General features: G+C 37.9%; 1 protein-coding gene across 3 annotated transcripts in view; it reads left to right on the plus strand.

Moving 5' to 3' along the window:
- Positions 1-20,037, plus strand: part of MBOAT1 (membrane bound glycerophospholipid O-acyltransferase 1) — a 39,854-nt gene extending 19,817 nt beyond the window's left edge. For 2 of the 3 annotated variants that reach the window (XM_087707392.1, XM_087707394.1), the window contains 10 exons: positions 92-187; positions 5,548-5,603; positions 7,520-7,574; positions 9,011-9,194; positions 9,716-9,908; positions 14,106-14,209; positions 14,933-14,997; positions 16,846-16,978; positions 17,180-17,331; positions 18,392-20,037. In XM_087707392.1, coding sequence (XP_087563518.1) covers positions 92-187; positions 5,548-5,603; positions 7,520-7,574; positions 9,011-9,194; positions 9,716-9,908; positions 14,106-14,209; positions 14,933-14,997; positions 16,846-16,978; positions 17,180-17,331; positions 18,392-18,530 — 1,177 coding nt within the window. In that variant the 3' untranslated portion in view covers positions 18,531-20,037. The remainder of the gene's footprint in view (positions 1-91; positions 188-5,547; positions 5,604-7,519; positions 7,575-9,010; positions 9,195-9,715; positions 9,909-14,105; positions 14,210-14,932; positions 14,998-16,845; positions 16,979-17,179; positions 17,332-18,391) is intronic. The other variant, XM_087707393.1, reaches the window with a different exon arrangement.
- Positions 20,038-21,816: the final 1,779 nt, after the last annotated feature.

Here is a 21,816-nt window from a genome sequence, read left to right on the forward strand (position 1 = left end):
TATTGGGAACCAGGTTCTACTGTGCTTGCTGTACTTTTGATTACAGTGTTTTGGCTAAATTGTTTCATACTATCAATGCATATGATTCTAGGTATTCTTTTTTGGTAGCTATGGGATACCTCACACTGTGCCACATTAGCCGAATATATATATTCCAGTATGGTATTCTCACTACAGATTTCTCAGGGTAAGTAGTACTAATACATATTTTTATACTATAATAAATAGAAATGAGAGGAATTCAGTATCATATGATTTATTTTAATTAATAACATGTCAAAATGTACATGTAGATGATGGAACTAGATGAATTTTAGACTGTTGGTGAGGGAAATAATCTTCCAGTCTTTTAGTAAGTATTTACATTTCAAATGAATCAAGCCTGTTGATAGGGCCAAAAGCGAGAAGATGAATATTGGAACTATATGTTTCAATAGCCATAACAATAGCACTTAGACTTATATACCACTTCACAGTGCTTTACAGCCTCTCTAAGTAGTTTAGAGTGTCAGCATATTGCCCCCAACAATCTGGATCCTGATTTTACCAACCTCAGAAGAATGGAAGGCTGAGTCAACTTTGAGCCTGGTGAGATTCGAACTGACGAATTGCAGTCAGGAGAAGTAGCCTGCAGTACTGCTAACCACTGCCACAGTTTCAAAATTAGAAATGTACTTTATATAACGTGTCTCGTGGGAATAAATATTGTGCTTTTTTATTCTTGTTCTTTTGCTGCATCTCTTTTCTTGGAAGTGTATTGAGTCCATTTTTAAGTCTATGCAATTTAATTGGCTTACCTGACATAGGTAGAATTAGTAACCTATTGAAAATAATCTTTGAAACATTGCAGGATTACTAATATACAGTAACTAACCATGGCCAGTCTGAATGTATTCAAACATCTTAATTAAAATACATTTTCAGTGTTTTTTCTACCTGCTTAAAGATTAAAATGTTCAGAAATCTTGCATTTCATTAGCTGTCCATTTTCTTTTTGTATTTTTTTTAGGATTGTATACATTTATAAATATAGGTTTTTTTAATGTCTTATTTTTTAAACAAGAAGATTATCTTGGTTTATTTTCCCCCAGTTTTAGCAATTGTTTATAATTCAGACAAAAGAGAAGAGGTTTGACAAGAGCTCTTTGTTTAGATATTTGACCAGTTGGAGCACTTCATCTTTTCCAATGTTCCAGACATACAAAAGCATGCTTAATCAGAAAAATCCTACAACTTTAATGGTTGTACAGTAAAAATGGCATTTCAGTATGCATCTTCATCAGACCTTCCCCAAAGGATTCCTGGCCCTTTCTTGTTTTGAATCTAGCCATTCCTGTGGCTTCCGTTGCAAATTTATGGTAAACATACTTATGAAGGGTTGTGGGAAATAGACTCTGTACAATGAGCCTAGTACATTGCAGATAGGAGTTTTAGAAATGTTGTTGCCAGCAATGGGAACATTTCCTTTAGATATTCTGGGTCACAAATTTAGAGGATCGGTGGAAGGACGAGACAGGAGCCAAGACTGAAGAACGCAGAAGAGTTTATTAACAGGTCAGAACTATTTACAGGTCATTCAGCACCTTCCCTGCTTGACAGCTATTTATATGGAGCTGTCAAGCAGGGAAAGCCAATAAGCGCGCCCCTTAGCTGCCCACGCTTAGCCAAGCCGCGCCTTAGCCAATCAGGCCACGGCTTGGCTAGTTGCTAGCCGCTAGGTCGTAAGTCGAGGACTTTCTGCGTCCTCAACAACAAAGCCTTTAATTCCATAGCAGCATAGGTGGATACATTTCAAGAATGTTGGGTTGAGAAAGTGTCCCTAAATCGACAGAGATCTAAGACTAACAAATTACGTAACAACCAACATTGGAAATGTTAAAACAAAAATTATTTTGCCACATGTGGTAATTACACAAAGAAATCTCAAAAGTATTGGAAGGAAAGGCATCAAAACTTCTGTAAATGAATAAAGACAAAATTTGAACTGAAACTAAATTATTTCCATTGGAATAATTCCATGGCTATGGACGGCTTAAGGCTGCACTTACCGGTGGTGCTAGCAACCCTGGGGCTAAAGTTGATGCCCGGGGACAATAGTAGTCACTGAGACCGCTAAAAGCCTTATGCCTCTACTTCAGTCCCAGTGCCACCACCAAGGAGTGCTGCTACACAGGGTCCTAAACGGGCAAAGATGAAGTACAGAAGAGCGGGTTGGGGGACTGGAAGTGCCCCTGCAGTCATAAATGCAACTGGGCTGTAAAGCACCGAAACATTGATCAAGTGACTGCGGGTAGCGCTTCAGGGATCAATATTTGCCATTTGTTCAGCACCGCTATAACTTCAGTCACTGAATGAATGGTTGGCATTCAAAGCCTGCCTGCATTCTCACCCAAGCTTCACCTGGAAATTACCATATTTTTCGGAGTACAAGGCGCACCTCCCCCTGCAAAAAAAAGAGCATGGAAATGTTGGTGTGTTTTATACACTGAATACAGCTATTTTTGGCCTCCCAAAGCTGTTGCGTCCGGCCCGACGCAGCCAACAGCCGCAGCCCACGCCCAGAGAAGATCTGATTGGCTCTGGCGCGGCTGGCGGGAGAAAAGCCGCTGTCTGATTGGCTCCCCACCTGACAGCTGTCAGTATAAATAGCTGTTAGGCGGGCGCTGTTCTTGCCCGCGCGTTCGGAATGTTCTGCTGTTCAAAATAAAAACAGGTTGTTGAATCGTTCCCTCAGTGCCTGCCTACTTAAAAAAAGCCCCACCCCCACATCCCATTTTTGCGAAAAACAGGCCGTTTTTCACAAAAACAGAAGCTTTTTTGCCTTGCCCCAGCCCTGCTGAAGTCTGCAGAATGCTGCTGGGGTCTGAGGGAAGGCAAAAACTTTTTTTTTCTTACTTACCTCTTCAAAATCCTGATTCGTCTTATACACTGGTGCGTCTTATAGTCTGAAAAATACGGTATGTGTACAAGTAGTCTTCAGGTTACAAAGGCAATTGGGACAAAGGATTTTCACTGTTAAGTGATGGGGTCATAAACTGCAACCACATGTGACCACATGACCAAATAAGTGCCATTCCAGTTGCTATGATAACCCCAGGACTGTGCAGGTTGTTAAGTGCGTGACCCGTCAAAACCGTGGTCCACAAAAGCGCGCTCGACGAAAGCGCGCATTTGACGTCATCACAGCGCGACGAAAAAAATTAAAAATCGAAATAAAAATAAAATTAAAGCAAGCCGATTCACATAAAGGTAAGGGTTAGGGTTAGGGTTAGGGTTAGGTTAAGGGTTAGGGTTAGGTTTAGAGCGTTAGGGTTACGTTTAGCGTTAGGTTAAGGGTTAGCGTTAGGTTTAGGGTTAGGTTAAGGGTTAGGTTAAGGGTTAGGTTTAGGGTTAGGTTAAGGGTTAGGTTTAGGGTTAGGTTTGGGGGGGTTAGGGTAAGGTTTTCGCTTTATTTTTACATTTATCGATCACAGCACGATGTTTTCGTCGCGCTGTGATGATGTCACGTACGCACTTTCGTCGCGTCAACGATTTTGTCATCCGCGGTTTTGTGGTGGAACCGTTAAGTGAGGATCTTGCATGACTGCAATGTAGAAAAAGGTAGGAGGCCCAGGCAGGCCACAAGGAGTGAGGTATGGTCTACAGAGTGGGTCCCATGGCAGGCACTAGGAAGTGAGGGGCTTGCTCTGGTATAAAGCCTGAGGCAGCATTCCCTGGCGGTGCCACCCTTCAGTAATTTCAGCCCATTGCCATTGTCCCAGAGCGCCTACTTCAGGGCTAGCGCTGGCTTAAGTGCCACCTCAAGCATTGGCCAGCATCATATCTCCTAACCATATCAGCCAGCCCCACAAGGCCTTGAATACTTGATACTAGTGTGATTAATGCACGAAGAATTTGTCTCTGGTACAAAAGCATTCAATAGAATTAACAGAATTATTCGGCATTTATTATTCTGCTACTAATTTTTCAAACTCACTGCTTCTAGTAGTAGAAAAAGTACAGGGAATGATAAGTGATCACCCTACTCACAGTGTTACGTGCTGTTAGGGTGGCTTCTCATTTAACACGTGTAATAGTTTCTTCTTCACAAAACATTGTTCTCACAGGTGAGAAATTAAAGCTAGGAATCACTGACATAGAGAATTGGATGTCTAAATTAAGCTAATATCTTGGCAGTCATTCAAATTCTGTTGTGTAGCTGAAAGTGCACAGATTAAGTTGATTACAATGTTTCTCTGCAAAGCAAGCCACAGTGCTTGTTAATTATATACCATACTCATGCACATTTGGGAAGATACAATGTCATTTGAACTATGTGTACCTGGAGATCAACTTGTAATGAATTTGCTACAAAATTGGCTGGATTTGTAAGCTGTGTGTTTAAACACCCAAGTAATTGATCGAGAAGATGTGCTGACAAGGGAATGTAATCAACCTATTGCTGAGCAGCTGTTTTAAATACATAGCCTTGTAGTTTTGCCACCACTGTGCAATGTTACCATTCAGAACAAATTTCCTAAAGCAAGAAAGAGCATGTATTGAAATTTAAGCCTTTAAAATTGTATAAAGTATGCATTTACATTAAGTTATACATGTACACTACCAACAAAACAACAATATATTATTTAGTCGTTTGCCCTTCATGCCATGTAGCAAATACACACATTGTATGCAGCTTGTAACTTCTAAGCAGTCTTCAGAGTAGCGTTGTAAGATTCCCATTTCAGTAGGTGAATCCTGATGTATAAAGGCCTCTTTCTACCGTTGAACTATCGCTGCAGTCGTAAGCATGTTTGTATGGCAGGAAAGTCTTTGTGCACAAAATGATAGATTCCCAATGAGTATTGCCGTTTGTGGAATGTCAAACCCATATCAAATATCAGTTCTGAACAGGGAAGACACGAGTTTCACTTTTTCAGACACATATGAAGCCTAGTATGTGATATTTCCTAACTTGGATGATTGTCATGATACAAATAATTCTATATAGCTGAGCTCACACAAGCCAAAGTTGAGCTGGCTCGATTTTGCTTTATTACACTGGGTGAATCCATCTCTTTTAGTTTGTTAACTATGATTTATGATGGTTATATGAATGCGAGTCATTGTGGTTTAGTCAATAATCCAGGCTTAAGCAAATTACATCTTCCTGTGCTGTGTGAACACAGTGTGTATATATCAGTGATGGGTTTCAAAATTTTTTGGAACCTCTTCTGTAGGTGTGGCCTGCTTTCCGGGTCCACTGGTGGAACCTCTTCTAACCAGTTCGGTAGATTTAACGAACCGGTTCTACCGAATAGGTGCGAACTGGTAGGAACCTACCTCTGGTATATATACTGGTGGCCACAGGGAGATATCCTGAGCATTTCTGGATACTCAGAGTATAATTCTTATAATCCATTGTCTTTGCCATGTTATCTGTGTCTGATGGGAATTGGTGTAAAAATATTTTATCTGAGGCTTGTTTAAATCGTAAGAATGCATTAAGGTGAAAAATGTGAACACATCGGAGCATGCAAAATGCTATCTTTCTGCATTTTATTACAGCCCGTTGATGATTGTAACACAAAAGATCTCAACTCTTGCATTCCAGGTTCACGATGGTAAGGAAGATGATTTTCTCATTTGCCATCTTGTGTGTTAAATTCTCTAAATAGGCATTGGCAGCCTTTGGGGAAAAATTAGTCAGTATGTGTTTTCTCTGCCAAGATCTTGAAGTCATCTTGTTACAATTAAGGTTTGGTAATAATAATTTTAAAAACCCTGAAGTTTTGCTTATTTAACCCTTATTTGTTCTGTTTTTTATAAATGGAACTGAAAGCATTACAAATAATCTGTATAAATCATAAGAAATTGCATCCTTAATTGTTTTGATGGACTGAGTCATATTTGTGGAAGGATTTAAAAAAAATATGAAAAAGGTATGGTAGCTAATGACTCACCAGGATTCAGGAGTTCCAGCTCTTAGTCAAACCTCAACCATGGAAACTATCTGAAAGACTTTGATGCACCCTATATAACTCCTTGAAGGAAAAGATATAATTGTCAAACAAAAAAAAAACAACGATTCCTTAACCAATTAAATGATTTTGTTAGTTATGGAAGAGTTTAAAAGCTGCATAGACCCTTTCTACACAAATAGTTATCAATTTCATTTCCCCCTTGACAGCAGAAGTATAAATATTTATTTTAGAACAAACATTTGTAGGTTTAACATTCTCTTAACAGTATTTTGAAACATTGTGTTCTGCCTTACCTGTATTACAAGGAAAGAGACGGGAATAAACGAGAACATTTAGATAGCCATAGCAATACCGCTTCACGGTGCTTCGCAGACCTCTCTAAGCGGTTTACAGAGTCAGCATATTGCCCCCAACCATGTGAGTCCTCATTTTACCCACCTTGGAAGGATGGAAGGCTGAGCCAACCTTGAGCCTGGTGAGATTCGACCTGCCAAATTGCAGGCAGACAGTGATCAGCAGAAGTAACCTGCAATACTGCATTCTAACACTGTGCCACCACGGCTCATCCTGAAATTCTTAGGGGGGGGGAGGGGGGAGGATTTAAATCATTTTTTCTCTTCAGTGTCATGTCAGTAATATACAGTGTGAACTTTTGGCCCATCCAAAATTACTTAATCTAACTAGGTTGAGTCTAACTTTTAAAAAAAAAAAAAAGATTAAAAATTAAATTTTCCCTCAAATCAAGACTGGCTCCTGAGAGACCACATTATCACATTGATATAGCTTTCTTGATAATTGTATGAAACGGTCCTGGATTTCTCAACTTCCTGATTTCCTGATAAACTTTAGTTTTCTGCTTAACGTTTTTTTGGAAAAAAGCCAATTCTAACATCTGAATGCCTAAGGGCATTGGTGGACCAGACAGTGTAGGTCCAAATAAGAATCAAACATTCTGTTTACATCTCTCCCATGCTCCTATTTTTGCTCAGAAATCCATTCAATGAGACTTTCTTTTAATACGTTCATATAAAACTGTGGAGTTAATCTCATCTCATTTTATAGGGACAATAAAATTGCTTTTTATTCTTTTATTACACTAATTTGTACTACGATCTACCTTTATTGTTGGTAAGTTTCTAGCTACCATTCACCTATTTATTCTTTTAAACAAAGATCCCTGGCAGTGCCCAGCACCTTTGGCAGAAAAACACACATTCTACTAAGAGCTGTATTTCTTTACCTATTTAGAGTCTGATAAGATTATTGGCATAACTGGAGTCCCTTGCTGACTATAGTTCCTAATCAGACGAACTATGAAAGTTCACTTAATATAAGTTTATAATAAATTATGTATCAAGCATTTCTTTATCCATAAGCCAACATAATTTCTAGGAATTGTCTAAAGTAGTTTCAAAAGCCCAGATCCCCTTTCTGAAGCCCTCAGAAAATAAATGTTAGATGCCGCATCTATTGATGAATGAATTTTGATTAGAATTGATTTTTATTGTCTTATCTTTTTTGCAAAGTTTGATTTAATTATTATGTCTTTTTGATAGGAATAGGTAAAAAAGCTGAAGATCTAACTCCTGAACAGAAGCAGCTTGCTATAAAGTAAGAAAATACAGTGGCACTTAAATGATTTTAAAAAAATCTAATATCTGCGTTATTTTAGATGCTTATTTCTGGTATGCAGTTTCTATTTAGCATTAATAAAATGTAAATAATTATCCATGCACTTTTACATTCTGGATTTATTATTTTATGTTCTACAGATCTATTCTCTGTGAAACTTTCACTTTAAGATTTTTTTCCATGTATAAAGAATAGGATTGATTTTTACTTTCTCCCATTACAACTATGATTCACGTACAAATATCTAAACTGAGTGTCTTGTATTATAAGATTCTCAAAAGGATATTTTGAATTCTAGCTTTATTTTATATATATATGTATGTGTGTGTGTGTATGTACGTACGTACGTACGTACATACATACATACATACATACATACATCATGCATCTTATTTAAACCAATTGCAGGAGATGACCAGGCTGAGCCCAAGGGAGGGGGTCAAGCATGTCATCAGTTTGGAGTCCCTTCGCCCCCGCTAAAGATCAAAGTCCAGCCAATTCCATTGATTCTTAACTACCGCCAATTTGCCTTAGCTGTTAGTAGTTCAGATTCTTGTAAAGAGCTAGAGTGGAATAAACTTGTACTCATTTGTTCCTGGTTTTCTGCAATACCCCAATTCCAGAAAAGGCATTTATAAATAAGCATTTCATCTCTGCTCTAGCAAGAAGTGAAATGGTAGCAGAGATAATAGAAATTGCACCCATAATTGAAAATATTTGATTTTACATCCTTATAGAAATAAGGTAAAGGTAACGGTTTCCCCTCGCACATATGTGCTAGTTGTTCCTGACTCTAGGAGGCAGTGCTCATCTCCGTTTCAAAGCTGAAGAGACAGCGCTGTGCAAAGATGTCTCTATGGTCATGTGGCCAGCATGACTAAACACCAAAGGTGCACGAAACGCTGTTACCTTCCCACCAAAGGTGGTCCCTATTTTTTCTACTTGCATTTTTACATGCTTTCAAACTGCTAGGTTGGCAGAAGCTGAGACAAATAACGGGAGCTCACTCCGTTACACAGCGCTAGGGATTCGAACTGCCGAATCTGTGATCAACAAGCTCAGTGTCTTAACCACTGAGCTACCATGTCCCTTCATACAAATATCTGTGTATAAATACAGTAATTGCTTAATCAGACAACCTCATGGATGAATTATTTATGTCGTCTCTCTTGACTGCACAAATTGTTTTATTCATGAAATAATCAATCTCCAACATTGTAGGAGGATTTTCACTCTTGACATTGTCCTCCAAACAATTGTGTCTTGTAAATTTATTATGTGTTTCACTACTTTTTTCTTTCTCAGACTTTTGAACTATGTTTAAAATAAAACTGCCATTTATTTAAACGTAGTATTTGCTGCTTACCCCCCCTCAAAAAAAATACTTGAAATATACATATTGATTGTTTTGACAGGACAAGACCTTCCCTATTAGAGTATCTGAGTTATCAGCTCAACTTCCTGAGTATTATTGCTGGCCCATGCAGCAATTTTAAGGATTATATAGATTTCATCGAAGGGAGACACGTGCAGATGAAGTTATTGAAGTCCGGTTGGAAACAGAGGAGTTGCGATAGATTTCCTGATCCTTCTCCAGTGGTAAGCCACAAAATGCTAAGACATTTTTAGACATTTTTTTAGACATTTTATTAAGATTTATAGGCCGCCCTTCTCCCTGAGGGGACTCAGGGCGGCTTACAATCACAAGCTTTTATTCTGAAATGCGGAAATGGTTTTTGACAATAAACAGTATCCGTTATGATGAAAATATAAAAAGAGCTTTCCTGGTTTAGAAGAAGAACCTTCACGTCCTGCACTCTGTACCTCTAGTAGGGAGACAAGAAACCTATGAGAAGCTCACAAGGAGGACTTGATTATGTTTATATATGTGCTCCCCAGATGTGGCTGTTAAGAAGCAGTGCTGCTATCTCCACATCTGGAGATCATATAATTTTTAATAGTAATAATCCAGAAGAAAATACCTCCCCCCCCCAATATTAGGAAGTATAGACAATGAATCATACTTTTAGTAGGTCAATTCTTAAAACACAGGTTTTTTTTTAAGGCTATATTCTCTCAGATGTAATCACACCAATAATTTATTCTGTTTTCCTTTGTAGGGAGCCATCCTGCAGAAACTTGCTATCACACTTCTATCTATGGTAGTGTTTTTGACGCTTACCAAGACCTTCCCAGCAACTTACATTGTTGACGATCAATTTATGAATCAGTCTTCATTCCTGACGAGGCTTGGTTTTCTATATGTTGTCATGCAAGCCTCAAAGCCCAAATACTACTTTGCTTGGACACTTGGTAAGATTCATTTTAAGATGGTTTTTCAGACCACAATTGAAGCCCAAACTCTCTGTTGCTAAGTGAGACACTTGTGAAGTGAATTTTGTCCCATTTTTTTTACCTCCCTTGTTATAGTTGTTAAGTGAATCCCTGCAGGTGTTAAGTTAGTAACGTGGCTGTTAAGTGAGTCTGGATACTTCATTGACTTTGTTTGTCAGAAGGTCACAAAAGGGGATCACACAACAACACTGCAACCATCATAATTTTGAGTCAGTTGCCAAGCATTTGAATTTTGATCATGTGACCATCGGAATGTTGCAACGCTCATAAATGTGAAAAATGGTCATAAGTCACTTTTTCAGTGCCTTTGTAACTTTGCTACCATTGAAAAGCGTTCGGAGAATGCAGCCGCGCGAGCGATATTGGGTGTACCTAGGTACACCCATGTTACATCTATCCTCCGCGAGCTGCACTGGCTACCCATTGGTCTCCGGATGCAATTCAAGGTGTTGGTTATTATCTTTAAAGCCCTACATGGCCTAGGACCAGCATACCTGCGAGACCGCCTACTACCACACTCCTCCCAGCGGCCGGTAAGATCCCACAGGGTTGGCCTCCTTCAGATGCTGTCAGCCAGACAATGTTGGCTGGCGGCTCCCCGGAGGAGAGCCTTCTCTGTGGCTGCCCCGACCCTTTGGAACGAACTACCCCCAGAAATCCGGACCTCACCACTCTCATGGCCTTCAGAAAAGCTGTCAAGACCTGGCTTTTCCGGCAGGCCTGGGGCTGTTGACCTCATTGTTGAGGTCCAGCCCCAACTAAAATGAATGTATCTGTGTCGTTTTAACTTGTCTTATTTTATTTTTATTTTTTTATTTTATTTTTCCTTCTGTAAGCCGCCCAGAGTCCTTTGGGATTGGGTGTCCTATAAATAAAATTAAACTTACAAACTTAAACTTGAACGATTACTAAATAAACTGTTGTAACTTGAGGACTACCCGTATTTGATGTAGATGTTTCCATTTCATCCATTAAGGCACAAATGTGATACAGAACCATGGAATATTGCTGTATTATACAGTTAACATTAAGTACATTATTTCTGATTAACAGAAATTATTTACCAGTCCGAATAAGTGTCAGAGGATATCAGACAAGCTAAAATTCATATATGCGTTAAATATCTGATAATATTTTTTATTTAGAATTACTTATTTTGTGTTGAACATGCCCTCACAGTTCTATGACAGTTTTTAATGTGATGTTAAGCACACAGTCCAGGACATTAACAGTTTTTCAGTTCATTGTATTAATAAATATAGCAACACCCATAAATATAGCAACACTAAAATTAAGTTTTAGTATCTTCTTTATATGTTGGATCATCTCCCACTTATTGTGAGTGTACTTGTTATAGGAAATGAAATCTTTGGGGCTCACATTCATCAGGTTAGCAAAGGCAGGTCTAAATTTTCCAGGACCGGGACAGTTTAGGCAAAGTAGACCCCATATCCTACCATATCCTTGTAGCGGGAGCCCGCACGCTTGCTTCAACTGTGCGCGGCACGTCTGGGCAATATGCAGAGGATCGTAATTCTAATTCTAACCGATTCTCGCTCAGGATAGAAGTCATCCAGAGAGCCTAATTTTAGGAATGAAATTATCTGATTTTGGGGCATCCATAGCTGCATGTTAGAAAGTGGTTCCCTTTGCTTTCTTCACCAAATGTGAGTTGGGCTGAGAAAAGGCTGCTTCTACACCCAACTGCTGGAAAGTGAAGCGCCTTTTAGAGAATGCTTGCGCCCCTAAGTATTTTAATGATATGGTTTACTTCCCTTTCCTGGATACCTTTTGAAAGAAAGAGAAGTGCCTTCTGCCTGCTTCTCCCGTCATCCCCTTTCCCAAAATAGTGTTTCTGAGAAGATCAGATAGACATTTCAAGGGGGAAAAAAGATTCCTGCCCTATCACCATATCACAGATTACTGTTGCTTAAAATATAGCTGTAGGGTAAGAAGCGTTTGCATTTTTGCAAGTCCCAAAGTTAAGCAGCCATTGTACTTTGCTGGCTTCAAGCTCAGCTGGCTTAAAGTTCAGTGGATATTTTAAGGCTTAAAAACAATCCATACAGAAACAGGATGGAACAGGAATACTGGATCAAGTCATGCTCTGTGAAGGGTACAAACCATCTTCTAAATCATATTATGGTTTAGTTTTGGCATAGTGCATTGAGAAAAGCCAATAAATTATGACTTACGCAATTATACAGTATGTAGACAGTTCATGATGAGAGTTTGAGGGAAAGATGAGTCACCTACTGACTCAGGTCCTAAAATGTCCAGAGTATGATGTTCCCAAATAAAAGCTAGAACTGACTCCTTTTTTTTATTTTGGAGGATAAACAAAGCTTGTGTTTTCACTTCATAATATTCCTTGAAGGTGGTAGCAATCATATTGTGAATGTCCTGCACAGATCAACCTCCATAGCAAAGGATTTTCCCTTAATCAACAAATTGGTAATGCGCATAAAAATTAAAATGCATCAGTAGAAGAATGCAAAAGGATACATTAGATAATTTGAATTAGTAATGGTATCCTATTATCTTCACTATCAGTTTGGTAGCAGGAGCCTGCACGCTCACTTCAATCGCATCTGGGCATGCGCAGAGGGTCCGTGATGATGTGTGGGTGGGCGGAGCTTCATACCGCCACCACTATGGTTCGCCCAAACCAGTGCAAACTGGCAAAATGCCACCTCTGGTTTGAATGTTGTTCCTCTGTTGTTAGAAACAAAATGTAGAATTGAGTTTGTGGAGCAATTGGGATAGTAAATACCTTTCTGTATTGGGAAAGGAGAAAAGCAAAGTGCTTTTTTATATCAGTAAATCCTAAAGTTTTATCATTTTTCTTAACTGAGTAGCATTAATTACCCCTTTTTTCTCAACACAGTTTATCTACAGAATGTAATATTTTGTCAATCAAATAAAACTGCTGTTATTCTTGCTTATAAATAGGATAGCCTCCTTTTTATATGGAAAACAGTATGGATTTGCTATTGGAGAATGTTTAATGAAAGATCATTCTGTTCTAATGTTAATTGAAAAAAATATATATTTAGAAATCAAATTTAAAAAGTGTTTAAAATTCCAAAGCTGTTTTTTTAAAAAAGTTAAAATATTGTTTTCGGAGTATTAGTTTTGGTCCACAATTACATATTCCAAAATGTTACTTTAAAAATAGATTGATTTAATTTGATTTGATAATTCTGAACATAAACAAACTGAATTGGAATTCTAAATAAAATGCTGTTACATTCATTGAGAAACAGTTGTTCTGTTAATTTATACAGTATATTTACATACATTTGGCTTCTGCTTCCTTGAATTTGTTTTCCAAATCAGGCCTGCTTCCAAAAACCAATTATGCCTTTCATATATACAAAGGAAAATTAACCAGGGGTGGGATCCTACCAGTTTAACAACTGGTTCGCTGAGTGCATACATGCGCCAGGACGCGCACAAGGTTTAGAGAATACTTACCTTCCGGATTGCTGCTTGGGAAGGAAAATAACTCAGGCATGGCAATCCACTCGGCCACGCGACTCAGCTGAGAAGATAAAGGTAGGTAAAGTGCAGGGGCGGGCGGGCACTTGTGAGAGCAAACTGGTTCGCTCCCAGCTGATCTTAGGAGCTACAGATTTGCCGAGCCGGTCTGAACTGGTCGAATCCCACCCCTGAATTTAACTTATCGTTTCTAAAACAACTATTTTATATCTTCCCTAGTAATAATTCCCTATAACGTGGAAATTGAAAAATAGCATGACCTGACAAATGCACGCCCGACAAATGCGTGCCGACAAAACCGCCGCGACAAAACGGCGAAGTCAAAAGCACGCCCACTAAAGCGCGCCGACAAAACCGCACCCACAAAAGCGCGATTAGGGTTTTTGGGTTAGGGTTAGGGTAAGGGTTAGTGTTGTTACCGTTGTTTTCGCGTTTTTGTCAGCGCGCATTTGTCGACACGCTTTAGTGGGCACGCTTTTGACTTTGCCGTTTTGTCGCGGCGGTTTTGTCGGCGCGCATTTGTTGGGCGCGCATTTGTCGGTGAACCAAAAATAGTTCCATTAAGATATAACATCGGATGGATCATTCTAAGGACATATGTCAGGTAGGTTTTTATATTTCATCCCAAGTTTTTTTTTCCTCTTTTTTTTTCAGCTGATGCAATTAATAATGCAGCCGGTTTTGGATTCAACGGTGTGGATGCGAAAGGCAATTATCGCTGGGATCTTCTGTCCAATTTGAATATCAGGAATATTGAGGTAAGTTGAAGTATGGTCAGAATCCTCTTTAGAGATAACATTGGAACTGAAAATTGTTCCAGACCCCATATTTAGAACTTGTCTAAACAAAGTGGAGAAAGTCCAAATTTCATGCAATAACTTCTTGCAGGAAGATTTGCTGCACTGGTGCAATATGCAGGCAAGGGCAAAAGCCATTATTCTGGCTTTTAAATCATCTTCTTCCTCTTCTTCCTCCTCTTCCCTCTCCCCCACCAAAGGAGAAAGCTGCTTATTCATATCCAAATATATGAGCCGAGGTGGCGCAGTGGTTAAATGCAGCACTGCAGGCTACTTCAGCTGACTGCAGTTCTGCAGTTCGGCTGTTCAAATCTCACCGGCTCAAGGTTGACTCAGCCTTCCATCCTTCCGAGGTGGGTAAAATGAGGACCCGGATTGTTGTTGGGGGTGATATGCTGACTCTGTAAACCGCTTAGAGAGGGCTGAAAGCCCTATGAAGCGGTATATAAGTCTAACTGCTATTGCTATATAGTAACCGGATTTTTTCCCCCAGAAATGTTTTTTTTAATTGCAAAACCTGTGAAATGATATATTTTAAATTGTCTTTTGCCAATTAAAAAGTGTACTATAGGGTGTAATATAGCTGTAATGAAACATACAGAACTAGTATAACTTAAAATATGGGTAGAAACTGACATTCTTAGTATTAGGAAACATAATAATGCATGCTTGTTTCACTCTTAGATGGCAACAAGTTTTAAAATGTACTTAGAAAACTGGAATATTCAAACAACTGCCTGGCTTAAACGGTAAAAAAAAAACTTAAGTGTTTTGTGGTTTTCCTTGACAGGGGTTCAATCTCTTATTTACAGTGTTGCATTCAGTGAAAACGAAAAAGATTTCCCCCCCTGAAATTCTCATCATTTTATAACAATGAAAGAAAAAAAAGATTTTCACAATATGCTCCTGGCTCTAAGATAAAACTTCAAATGATACTGCCTACAAATAAGGGCACTCTGTATGTCCATTTCTGAAAATTGACACACAACATTGGGATAAAACACTTTCATTTTAATTTTTGTATTATTCCGCTTATATCCTCCGTTAATGTGTGTGTGTCAGTGGTGGGTTTCAAAAATTTTTAGAACCTCTTCTGTAGGTGTAGCCTGCTTTGTGGGAGTGGCTTGCCGGCCATGTGACTGGGTGGAAGTGGCTTGCCAGCCATGTGACTGGGTGGGCATGGCCAACTTGTAAAATGTGATGAAACTCACTTAACAACGCTCTTGCTTAGCAACGAAAATGTTGGCTCAGAAACTCTGGCATTTGAAGTACGCAAGTCTTAAAGTTGTCAAGTTACAAGACCCCTAACCCTTTAGAACCCCCCCCCCCAGGGGTGTTCAAACCTGGCAGCTTTAAGACTTGTGGACTTCAACTCCCAGAATTCCTCCTCTCGCTCTTCATCTTGATGATGTGCGGACGGGCGGGGGGAGGGAGCTGAAACCGCTTCTAAACGGCACTGTAGATTTGTGGAACCTCTTCTATAGAAGAGGTTAGAATTGGCAGGAACCCACCCCTGGTGTGTGTGCATGCGCACACGTGCACTCCGTTATTATCACTAATGTAGTGATTTCTTGTTTACTGAAATGATTGTGGCTTGAGCTTTTGGTACAGAAATGTTTGTGAAATGTTTTCCTCATTTGCTGCACAGGAATAGTGTTGCTTTCTTAATTTACACCATTGACCACTTTTAATTCCACGTGTTGATGGAGGAGGATAAAAATCCCTTTTCAGAAAAAAAAAAAAAACTATTACGTAGATTATTGTCAGAGGTATTTAGGAATGATCTTTCTAAACATTGACAAAGGCAGTAAAAGAGTTGCTTCAAACATAAGATGCTTTGCACATTAGCAACACTTCTCTACAAATAATGGTAACCATTATGTAATCTAAAATGTAAATATAAATTATGTAAGTTTCTGATCAAAAGTAAAGTTATGGGTTTGTGGACTTTCTACATGCTAAATATAATAACAGGTTTAACAGAGGGATTTGAAAATTAGTGTAACATGCATACATACATACAATATGTAAAAGGGGAGGAGAATTTATTGCTTTTTCTATTATTTTGGCAACCAGCCAGGGTGGATCCTACATGTTAAATGTTAAATTTAATTGACCACTCTTTCCTCCTTTTTGTACATTATTGTTTTCTTTTTTATGGTTGGGGTTGAACGGGTTTGTCTGTTTTACTATTTTGTATTTTATTTTCTATTTTACTATTTTTTATTTTATTTTCTACGAGAAAACAATAAATTTAAAATAAAAAGTAAAGTTTTGTACTGCAAAAGCCGCACAACCACTGTGTGCTCTAGATATTTATTCTTTTAAGATTTCAGATTTACCGAAGTATGAAATATCCGAGTTCAATTAATGATGATATCTAAAATCAGATTTTTTTTGCCATTCCTTTTATGTGTAGTGAAATAGGGGAAATAGTCAGTAAATACCATCTAGTCCTTAATAACTCTTCTAAGAACAGTTTTGTTTGAAACAGACAATGAGTATCATTTCTGATTCTATGATACAGTAATAAACTCAGATATAATTGCATGTAACCTGCATATTTATACATTTTCTTTTTCTAATTTTCTTCTCAGTGTATGTTATGATCGGACTTCTTGGTATCCTACAGCCTTAACATTTCTTCTCTCAGCTCTTTGGCATGGTGTTTATCCTGGATATTATTTTACATTTACCACTGGCATCTTTATGACACTAGCAGCCAGAAGAGTACGTATCCCTGTTAATCCCTTTTTTATTCCTTTTCCTCACAGCTTTTGAAAGTTTTTTTTTAATTAGCAATAGGAAGAAAAAAGCAAATATTTTCATATGTTACAGCAAAACCAGGCGGCATATGCATAGACTAGAAATCTGTTTGAGATGCACCATGTGAAAATTCTTTTAAAACATTTCAATTTTTTTTGTTATAAGGTTAGGAACAATTGTCGACCCGTCTTCATCTCATCCAAACTGCTCAAGGTGGGCTATGATATGGTCACCTGGTTTGCAACCCAGCTATCGGTGTGCTATACTGTGGCACCCTTTGTTCTTCTTGCTGTTGAGCCAACAATTAAATTATACAAGTAAGTTATTTATATTAGTTTCAAATGGTGCATTAGAATGACTGGACAGGTAAAATGGATTGACTATATTCAAAATAAATATGGGTCTAGGAAATTTCAGATAGCTTATGATTAAGATCAGAAATGATACAAATTGTTTATAGTTAGCCTAGCAAGGTGGAGCTAAGCTCAATTCAAAGACGTTATTAACTTTCTACTTTCTCTTTAAGTATATTTTAAACTGTTTTTGTTAAAGATTTATACCTTGTATTGGTTCTGGGAAGTCGGGGGGGGGGGAGGTTGGGGGGGTTGGGGGCAGGGTGTGAGGGAGTGGAGTCTACTAAGTTGGAGGAGGGGTGTTGGATTTTAAGGTATTATGATTGTACATGTATACTGCTATTTTTTCTTTTTTATGTATATTGAAATGGAATTATAAAAACCATCAACACAAAAGGGAGTTTGCTCAGAAGCTGAAATACACCAAGTGAATTAGAGGAAGAGTGGGAAGCAGAGGAGAGAAGAAATATAGGAAGAGGGGGACAGGAGAGAGGGTGAGGGTGGAAGATGAGGTTTATAAGGAGTGGTAAGGGGAGAGAGGAGAAGGAGAAAGGAAGGGGAAGTAGAGTAGAAAATGATGGAGGGAAGACAGGATGTAGAAAGGGGGAGGAGAGAGCGGGAAGAAAGTATCGGATAAGGTATAAATATGGTGTATGGAGAGCAGAAGAGCCAATAACTTGGTTTTTCTTTTTTTTTTCTTTGGTAGTTGATGGTAAGATGAATTGACGTAATTACTTAATAATACAACATGATATTGCCTATGTAATAGTATACATGTGATTATATGCTATGAAAATGGAAAATAAAAACTTTCTACGTAGAAAAAAAAAAGAATGACTAGACAGGTGTGTGAACAGATGAACAGGAAATGTCCCGTGTAAAGCCCCTTAAATTATCTGCTCAGAGTATCACTTCAGCTGTCAAGATGGGCTTTGGCTGAGAGATGGAACTTATTAAAGTGGTTTAATAAAGCCACGTTTTTTGCAGTTGGTAACTGGTTTACATTGTCTCTCCTCACTTGCAGATCGCTGTATTTCCATATGCATATTTTATGTATATTGGTATTACTGGTGCTACCAAACAAATCTCAAAAACTCAGCAGAGGGAACCAGGCCATTGGAATGGAGGCACACAGCTGCAATAAAATCAAGAAACAAAAGTGAGACTGGAAATCCTCCAAAAGATCATCAAACAAAAGTTACAGAGAAGGCATACCATGTCTTCATTTAAAACGCTTTCTAAAGGACGTGATAGAACTGGACTTTTTATTGAAATACAACTCTTACTTGGTAATGTTTACATACTTCAAGGGCAAGATTTATAAGTTTTTATAAATTAAAGAAGCTATTTTAATGAAGGTTTCTACTGCATTTAAATATTTATTCTTGTGTTTCATTTGTTGAAAACATATATTATCTATTGTTCAGGCAAGTTGGTTCACCTAACATCTAAGGCAATGTTTCTCAACCTTGGAAACTTGAAGATGTCTGGACTTCAACTCCTAGAATTCCCCAGCCAGCGAATGCTGGCTGGGGAATTCTAGGAGTTGAAGTCCGGACATCTTCAAGTTGCCAAGGTTGAGAAACACTGTTCTAAGGTTTTCCTTTCTCTTGTTAACCTTTCAAATTGGTTAAAATAAAAACAAAAACCTCTGGAAGTATTGTTCCCAAGGAATAGACTGTAAAATGTTATAAACAGCTGCTCATAACATATCAAAAGCTCTTAGGTTTATGATTTTTTTCATCTTTGGTAAAAAGGAATATTCAGATCTTAACATTCAAGATTTATTCACCTGGATTGAAAAGCATGTGCTGTTTGATTGGAAAATAATGATAAAGAACTGTGAAATCTTGTGGTCCTGGTTTTCCTTAGAGATGTAAAATTAGATACCTCTGTTCTGTGTGATCTGAAGTACGTACTACTCATCTTTGTTCTAGGCTGAATAATGAAGGATGCCTATCATGGAACCATCATTCCATTATAGCATTTTTTACATGGAAGCAAAATTTTATAGGAAATAACTCAGGGACAATTTTATGATTTAATGATTTGACTTGAACTGTACAGAATATGCTTCTTTCAAATTGTCTGATTTTAAAAATGTTTTTTAAACTAGAATTTGCGAAGTATTTTTTGCATTTTTCTAAAAGAAAGAAATGCTACGAGGAAACACGAGAAATTAATAAGAATTAAGCAATTGGATTGTTGAATAACTTTCAGCTTGTCTGAGTGTTTGTTGGCTGCTTGTTGTTAAGTTGCATTGTTGGGGGAAAAAACTTTCAGATTAAGAGTGGAAACCGACAAAAGCCATGTATTCATATCAGAGAATAAAAACAAATAAGTTCACATTTCCTTTTATAAAATCAGCAGCTTTTCTTTTTAAAAAAGAAAAAGATTAATGAGCCAGTGTGTTCCAAATCAACATGAGTAATTCATGTAAACTTGGTTTATGCGACTTCTATGTAATGCACTTCCCAGAACATACTGCTTTGGGAATTAGTATTATCAGTTTTCATTACTATGTTTTTATGAACTGTACCATTATGTCTGTTATGCATTCTGGACAATTTCTCTGAGTGGTCTTCCAAATTCTTAATTAGTCAGATTTAAAAATGCAACAAATGTCAATAAAAAATATTGAAATGCAGTAATAAAATCATTGGTAAAAGTATGATTGATTGGGCAATTTTAAAAAGATTATCAATTTTAACGTGTCAATGGGCTCCTATTAGAAACAAGAAACACAGAAGCCCTGGTTATTCAGTATCTTAGAATCTAATTGTCGTAATGTAGATCCGCAAATCATTTAAGAACTAACAGTATAAGTCTTGACAATTTCTGGTTTGCCAGAAGTTGCCAGAGTTATATGGAATTTGAATTAATGGTTTAAAAATCTCTATATGATTTTAATGTATGAAACAGAAAATAAGCTGATTTGTTCTGGATCTGAGAAGGACTCATTCAGCAGGACAAGAAAACAAAAATATTAACATTTAAAAGGTATAAATCTTGTTTTCCTCTTTCTTCAGGTGCTCTGTCCCTAAATGAAAATGAATATTCTTCCATGCCTATACAGTCCATCTTGATCTTCCCCGTGGTATAATCATTATTTTAAAAGTATACAAATTCAAATTTTCAGTCTTTTCATATTGACACGAGTTTCGATGAATCAGAAGGAAGGAATCTTCAGTCAGCTCAAGGAGTATCTCTTACTGATACTCTTTTCTTTTTCACCTGGAAAACCAGTTTATCAACCACGTGGAAAGGAAATTTTTCCTTACCTCTGTGCCGAGCAATTGCCTTGGGAGTTGTTTGGTCCCTCATGCTCTCCACCTCTAAAAGTTAAGGAAATAATACATTTCCTTAACCTGGCCTTTAAATGCAAAACTGTCTTTGGCTTTTGAATGTTTACTTTGGTTTTTTATGGAATCAGCTGCCTGTAGTATCTAATTTGAATAGAAAAACGAAATGACCCAGCCAGTGAATTCATAGTGAAGGTTTCTGGGAGTTGCAATTTAATAACATCTATGGAATGAGAGTTTCTCCACTCCTATTAGAATTGTTTTGATAATATTTTTAAAGGTATCTGCTTTTAAATGAGACATAGCAGTAGTGCCATCTAGTGGTCACATACATATATTAACTTTGTCTTTTTTAAAAAAAAGATTGATAAGCAATGGAGAAACCTAAACATTTTTTTTGCCACATCTTGTATCTTTATTTTAGCTTTGTACTGGAAATGGACATACATCATGCAAATACATAGGAGTGCAACCTGGGGTTCATTGATATACAGATGGTCATCCAAATAATCTCAGACTCGAGCTATTTAAGTTGCAACGTGACTAAAACCACTTTACATTGGTCTCAGTTTCCAAATAGCAAAATAAGTATAACTAGATAATCTAGGACAAGTATGTGCAATAGTTTTAGGCCAAAAATTAAATTTGAGTGGAAAAGTCTTCCTTCCAAAAAATAACGGGGCAAGAGTAAAAGCTAATTTAACCTAATTTTTACAATGGAATGCAATTAAAATTAAATTCATTATATGCAATTAACCTCCATGTAAACGCTGCCAGGACTGTGACAGCCAGGTGGGTTCAGGCAGTGATACATTCTACACTGCAAGGAAGGGATGTTTCTGGGACCTTTTAAGGAGACCCTAGTTTGCCCCTCCTTAAAAAAAAGGCACCTCTAAGTCCTATCTGGACAATTTTTATCTAGTCCCCCACCTTAAGGAAAATGATAGGGAAGATTATTGTTTGGCAGTTTCAGAGGGTCTTGAAAAATTATCTAGACACCTTAAAATCAGCCCCCAGGCTCAGTTATGGGACAGAAATAGCGTTGGCCTCACTTGAGAGTGATCTCTGGCAAGAGCTGGATAATGGTTGCGCATCCCGTGATCAGTCAAAACCGTGCTCGACTAAGCCGCGCCCGATTAAACCGCGT

The sequence above is a fragment of the Thamnophis sirtalis genome, unplaced genomic scaffold, assembly GCF_051295495.1.
Source record: "Thamnophis sirtalis isolate CommonGarterSnake01/CBP01778 unplaced genomic scaffold, rThaSir2_p1.2 scaffold_2, whole genome shotgun sequence".
NCBI classification, from domain to species: domain Eukaryota; kingdom Metazoa; phylum Chordata; class Lepidosauria; order Squamata; family Natricidae; genus Thamnophis; species Thamnophis sirtalis.